Here is a 6,942-nt window from a genome sequence, read left to right on the forward strand (position 1 = left end):
GGCGTTGTTGAGAGACTGAGCAGGTTGTAGGCATCTGGCATAACAGCCTTTCTGCCGCATTCTGGATAATCTGCAGTCTCTTTTCACATAGCCAGTGGTACCCAGATACAAGATGCTACAGTGATCTAGGCGCTGGATCCTTCCTGAGCTCTGAGACAAGGGGTAGCACGGTTAACATCCGGGGTAGCAAAGTCAGCCACGGGCTGCAAATGTCCGCGGCTAGCCTTAATCGACGGCCTTGAAAATAACTTAACTCTGTTTAAAGACGGGCATATTAAGAGGGGCCAGGCATATTTCATGCCCCCTCTCTTTTTAGCACCAATGTAGGTACGTTCCATGGGATCCTGGGTGACAGGGGGCGTCAGAGGCACTCCTAGTGTAGTCTGTGAAGAAGCAGCTTTTTTTCAATATAATACCTCGATATGTATTCCTTTTGGGGTCTGTGAAGGGTTCACGCCCCTGAACTTGGCTGAAAAACAGACGTGTCATCCATCTACAGTGAACCTCTTCTCATCAATTTTTCCCCCACAATTAGCTTCGAGAAGGTTATTCTGTGATAAAAATCGGGCACTTCTGATGGGTGATAACCTCAAAACAAGAGAAAGGAAGACCCTCCGTGAGTCACCGACCTGTTTGTCTTTCTGGGTTGTGTGGTTGGTTGGGAAGGGGAGGTTTAAGCTCCGTAACACAATTGCCCCAGAGATAATGTACAGGGGCCCTCAGCCCATCTGATCTTCAACTTCAGGAACACAGAACTTCACGTGCTCACTTCGCGATTTCTGGTGCCTCGAGATTTCTACTCGAGTTGCTGGTCCACGAACAGATATCTGATCTATAAATGTCTCAACAATTTAGCTCTTTAAATCCAGGAGAAAATCAACAATGTCAGCCTTGAGTACAGACATCATGATACCTAAAGCTTCTAACAATCCCAAGACATATCGGCGCTGGCAGACGTAAAAGTGCTTTTTACGTTTCTTTATTCAGTTGGCACTTAAGATAATTTAGTTTCAAGAGTCCGCCCTGTAAATTATAAATAATAAAATTGTTATATTTTCTATTAAAAGTTAATTCCAAACGTGTGTGTGGCTGGTTACCTGTCAGAATACAGTTATCCTTTTTTGGGTACCTACGTCAATGATACTGACACAGAGAGGCCTTGGGAGGAGACATACAGGACTCTGACCTTGGATGAGGGTATACTCTGGTATTTAAATGGCGAATATCTGAGAATTACAAAGACCCGCCCTAGGTCAAGTATGTCCAGACATTTAAAAAAAAAATCTGCAGAGTGGCTCACCAAAAACACTGACAAACTTTGTCCTAAAGCTAAATTTGTGACTGTGGAAATCCCACCGTGGTGGCAGAATGTCAAATACTCTTATGGGTGCAACATTCCATTCAGTCAATTTTCATTCTGTGACGCGGGAATGGCAGTGCTTTGATTGCACAGTGGAAATTCCGAGCACTTTTGTTCCACTCCAGTGTGCACAACGATTAGTGAAACTGGTCCGTAATCAGAATGTGAGAGTCTTGAGGCTGCAAATGCAGAGTGCACTCAGGATTCACTGGAGGTGACATCATGGAGCTGGCCTGGACCCATTCAGAATGGAGCTGGCCTGGACCCATTCAGAATGGAGCTGGCCTGGACCCGTTCAGAATGCAGCTGGCCTGGACCCGTTCAGAATGGAGCTGGCCTGGACCCGTTCAGAATGGAGCTGGCCTGGACCCGTTCAGAATGGAGCTGGCATGGACCCGTTCAGAATGGAGCTGGCCTGGACCCATTCAGAATGGAGCTGGCATGGACCCATTCAGAATGGAGCTGGCCTGGACCCATTCAGAATGGAGCTGGCCTGGACCCATTCAGAATGGAGCTGGCCTAGACCCATTCAGAATGGAGCTGGCCTGGACCCATTCAGAATGGAGCTGGCCTGGACCCATTCAGAATAGAGCTGGCCTGGACCCTTTCAGGTACGGATGCCTGTGTGGTGTTCAGATGCCAGTGTAGAAGCTGGCGAAAATAGGAACTTTTAGGCCAAAATTTACTAATTTTTCACAAAATGCAGCAGAGCAACGAAACCTGCTGGGGTGCCTTGAGCAAAGGGGAAAACACAACTCCTTTCTCCTGAGATTGACCCCTCCGCGGGTGCACAAGCATGCTGCTCGCATGATGCTAGCCTTGCACCAAGGTGCAGAGGTGTAGGGGGGTGACAATCCCCTGCCGCCCATGTGGTGTAGAGGGCCCCCGGGTGGGGGAGGGGCACCCTTCACAGAAGGCCCCATTCGGCCAAAGGTCAAAGAATATCTGTGAGATATGGGAGACTCGGGCCCCTTATGACATTCTGCAGGGGTGGGGGGGCATCATTTTGCTTTACACCACTGTAGAGGTGAGTGGGTGCTGTCTAGTATAGGATTTGTACAAGAAGCATACCCACCCAGTGCAAATTCCTATGCCTAGATAAATCAATCAATTAATCCGGAATTGTAGAGCGCGGCTTATCACCCACAAGGGTATCCAGGCACTAGATTCTTGCTGGGCTTATAGTCAAAAAGCCAGACCAACTCAGAAGCCCATGCAGTAGACATGCAGCGTGCATTTTTTTTTAAAGAATTCAACCCTTTTCAACCTTCTTAACTGATGCTTCAAGGAGGTGCTAGTTTTTGACACAAAGTCCGGCCTAGCTGTCTTAGTAGGTTGGACTTTGCATCAAAACCTATGGGTATTTGTGCTGACCTGCCCCATAACATTCCTTTGATGCAAAGCAATACAAAGGGACGCAAGTGAGTTTTTGTACTGAGACAAGGCCTCCTTTCTAGTGCAAGACTTCTTGAGCGCTGGATAGGAAATAATCTGGTGAGATTTTGCAATGCTTCGCGTCGCTTTGCACCGGTGCAGTCCTTTACTAGATCTGAGCCTTAAGCCATCCATGGGGATAAATGCAATGAAGCCAAAGGGAATGTGTCTGTTTCCACCGGGAGATGGAATGAAAGGTACTAGTCATGTGTTACTGCTGCCCTAATGCAGCATATTTACAAGCCCTTAGTGCCACCGGAGTGTCACATTTTTAGACGCACCGGTGGCGCGCCACCATTTTCCATATATACAAGGTGGCGCTAACCTTGCAAATATGCCCCTTTTCGCAGTCCTCTGCGGCAAAGGGGCGTGCAATCGGCGTTGCTGTGGGCGTTTCACCGCAGCACCCATTGCTTTTTGATGCTGCCCAGATTTACAAGGCTGGGGCAGGGCCACGAACTAACACCATGGAATACCAGGGGCTAGAATGGGGCAACAAGAAGAAATTATTAATTTCTCCTAATTTTTTGCTCTTTGAAGCGCACATAGAAGGCTCAAATCGCCATTAATTTATTGTTCATCCCTTCCTGCACATAAACAATCGTCCCTGTAGCGCAGGCACCCATGCCACATGGTGGCAGTGTGCCTGTGCTGGCGCTAGGCAACTTTTTTTGCACCAGCGCTGCGGGAAGCACAGGGATGCGCTGCATTCTTGTGAATACAGCGCACCCCTGCATTTTTAAAATGTCGCAACACGTTGCCAAATTTGGCGCAGCTCCGCGCTCCGACATTTTCTTGTGAATACGCCCTTCGGTTTGTTGTGAATTGGTAATTAAAAATTTCAGTGAGTTTAATTAAATTGCTGATATCTGGGTGCGAACCACGTATAACCAGCTCAGCTACTTGCACGGCCAGCTCCGCATTTCATCTTTCAGCATTAAGGACATTGAGTACTGTTACGCTGGGTAACTGTCACACGTCATTTATAGCGCTTAGAAACTGTGATCTGCAGCAAGAAGGGACTTATCAAAACAACAAGTTATTATTAGAATGAAACCAGAATGATCTTACCCCCCACTTGTACGAAGAAATGCACCAGGGAGGCGATGAGAAGGAGCAGGAGCTGTCGGCGACACATGGCTAGTCGCGAGGTACTTGTTGCTGTAGCATCGTGTGGCTTTAATGAAGGCGCTGCCGGTTTCGCGCGGAGTTAGAGAATCAGCATGGTCGCCCCCACGCCCCCTGTTCTTGCACGAGCCCGGCTGTATGATATAATAACCCTCTCTCACTGGGCCGGAGGGCAGTCACAACAAGATGAAAGCCGGGACCGCGAGGGCGTGTCTTGCAGGTCGCTTCTTCCCCCCTTGCGCTGTTTGCGTAGGTGTCTTGACTGAACGTCACATGAAACGGAAACGACTGCCCCCACCCCAGTGATAAACGCCCCCGCTGTGGTCTGTGTTCAGACTGCTTCCTCCTCGGTTAGGGGCGAGCTCACAGAAGCCTCTGAGACTGAACTGTCCTACATGATGGAAAAAAAAATGTAAATCAGTGAGCGGTGTCCCTCGGCTGCCAAAATTCTGAAAGGTGCTAGGACAGGGGAACCCCACGACAGGGGTGCAAAGAATTAAAATTCCGCGATGAAGATGTATCTTTCCGTCTTTTACACATTTTTTAAAAATTTTTATGAACGTTGCTCAAGTTTGCCTCTGAGCGAAGATTCCAAGACAAAAAATCCTACCACATCATTTTCAAAGTTTTATACTAATGTAGTGTTTCGCAATTTTTTCAATTTTTATACCCTGCTAAACCTAATGTTATTGCTTTTCAAGCACTGTTCTGGAAGCTTGCAGTGTTGAACATATCATCATAAGATTTACAGGAGCTAAGTCCACCAGTTTTAAAGCCCCTGGTTAAGTCGGGAAAGTTGCTAAGAGGGTGATTTAATGAGGCATGGCCCTGGAGTAGGGTGGTCAGAATAAAAAATGTCAGCTGGCTTAAATATTGTGTCCTAAACCTTGTTTTGGAGTTTAAAATGGAAATTCCACATTAAAAGGGACAACATTTGTTAGTGGCATTTACAATATTTATGTTATGTGCCGGGTGAATGTCCTTTGGGGGGCTATATTCAGATTCCAGTGGAGCAAGAATGTAGGGGTTAAAGGGGGGGCGGTTCTGTGACTTCTGTTACAAGGTGCCACCACACTGTCCTCTTTCCCCAAACTTTCACCATCTGAATCTTGCCTCCTGGCAATAGGGGTGGTAATGTGCACTACTGCTCCATCCTTATAAAATCCAGAAGGGTCTCTGATGACTAGGGAGTTGTATTTGTGTGTGTGTGGAGGGGGGGGGGCTGCATGTCCTCCCCCTTCTTCCTCTTCATCCATGGCTCCTGTTGCTCAGCCCTGGTCCCAAGGTCTGCTTCCCTTTGCCAGTGTGTAGTCAGCTCTTCATGTCAACGGTCCCTTCTGAGAGAGAGAGAGGATGTTATTATCACAATGGCGTGGTATTCACACACGTGTTAGGAGTGTTGTCAAACAACTATTTAAATGTCCACTCCTGACACGAGTGCATATCCCTCATCAGCCTCACAGGGCCTGATTCACACATGTAACTTAAACTTTTGAGAAAGTTTACTCTTTTGAATAAGTTTACTACTTTTCGATATTCACAAACTGCACCTTTGTTGTAACTTACACTTTTGTAAGTGCAACTTTTGATGTAAGTTCAGCACTACAAAGGGCCATCCACTGGTCCTGCAGCCCCCTCCCATAGAAAATAATGAAGGTGGGGACTTACTACAAAGTGTAAGTTACTCCGAAGTGCAGTTTATGAATACCGAAATGTAGTAAACTTTCTCCAAAGGGTAAGTTACTACAAAAGTGCAGTTTGCGAATATCTCTTTGTATTACTACTTTAGTACTAAAAAGAAACTACAAAGTGCAGTTTGTGAATCAGGCCCACATTGTACACATAAACCTCTTACTGTTCTATAACACATTAAGGGCCTTATTATGAGTTTGGCGGTCCCGAGGACTGCCATATCGGCGATGACGGTTCAAGCGTGGTGCGTTCTGTGTCCGACCACCGTTTTACAAGTTTGGCAGATTGGCTTTACGAAGACCGCTGCCGGATCACCGAGACCGCCAGCAGACCGCCGACCGTCGGGATCAGAACCGAGGAAAAGCAACCGCCGCAGGGTAGCTGCACTACCATGCGTATTACAAGTTGCCTGTTCCATGAGTGGACCACAGAGGTCCGACCGCCAGCTTCAGGGTGGGGGTGAAGAAGGATTTGGGGTGAGTACTCATCCCTTTCTTCTTCTTCCAGGCAGACTCCAACGTGGATCCCTTTCTCCAGGTCTCCCTTTCACAGCAGGATCTTCCCCCCAAGGATTACGACCCTGTGTGCGGCGATCTACAGGTGAGTCCTTTTCGTACAATATACCCATTGCCAGGACCACCAACATATGGTCCAAACCCCGGTAATGGGTATATGTTATTGTCCCACATATATCATGCATATGTGTGCATCCAACACATATGCGGTCGAATTGCACACACAGGCATCAATATATTTGGTAACAGTACCCACCACAGCTGCAATATCCCTGTCTTCGCCGGCCCTGTGGTAAACTCCTAATGTAGTGGTCTTTGGACTGCCAGCGTCGCGGGCTGTTGGAAGGGGGTCCTATGGCGGTTGGACCGCCAAACTTGTAATAAGGCCCTAAATGTACAAGTCCTGTGGTTGACTGGTCTGAGCCTTATGTTTTGTTTATGGCGCTACTCATATTGTCCCACCCTCTACTTTCCATCTGGGTCCAGGAGTATTGTTTCTTCTCAGCCTCAGCAGTTTCCTCAAGGATCAGCATGCATCCCTCTCACGTTTGTCCTGAAGGGAGTAGGGACACATCATCCTCAGCCACCCTCCCTAAGACCATCTCCATCAGCAGGTTCCTCTTGGCCAAGAAGGTATGGTTGGCGTTATTTTGACACACTAAAGTTCCATCGGTGACCATCTCTCACACCATTGAGCTTTCTTAACACAAACATAGACGTAGTGCAATGCAAGTTACAAGGTCACATTCTAGACTCCACTACCACTATACCTATCCTGGCACATCACTTGAGCAGTTTGCACTTGCCAATTAT

General features: G+C 47.5%; 1 protein-coding gene across 1 annotated transcript in view; it reads right to left on the reverse strand.

Moving 5' to 3' along the window:
* BTLA (B and T lymphocyte associated) overlaps positions 1-4,084 on the reverse strand; it is a 128,176-nt gene extending 124,092 nt beyond the window's left edge. Inside the window, exon 1 of the mRNA XM_085621175.1 lies at positions 3,866-4,084. Coding sequence (XP_085477301.1) covers positions 3,866-3,932 — 67 coding nt within the window. The 5' untranslated portion in view covers positions 3,933-4,084. The remainder of the gene's footprint in view (positions 1-3,865) is intronic.
* Positions 4,085-6,942: the final 2,858 nt, after the last annotated feature.

The sequence above is a fragment of the Triturus cristatus genome, chromosome 8 (assembly GCF_964204655.1).
Source record: "Triturus cristatus chromosome 8, aTriCri1.1, whole genome shotgun sequence".
Taxonomy (NCBI): Eukaryota; Metazoa; Chordata; class Amphibia; order Caudata; family Salamandridae; genus Triturus; species Triturus cristatus.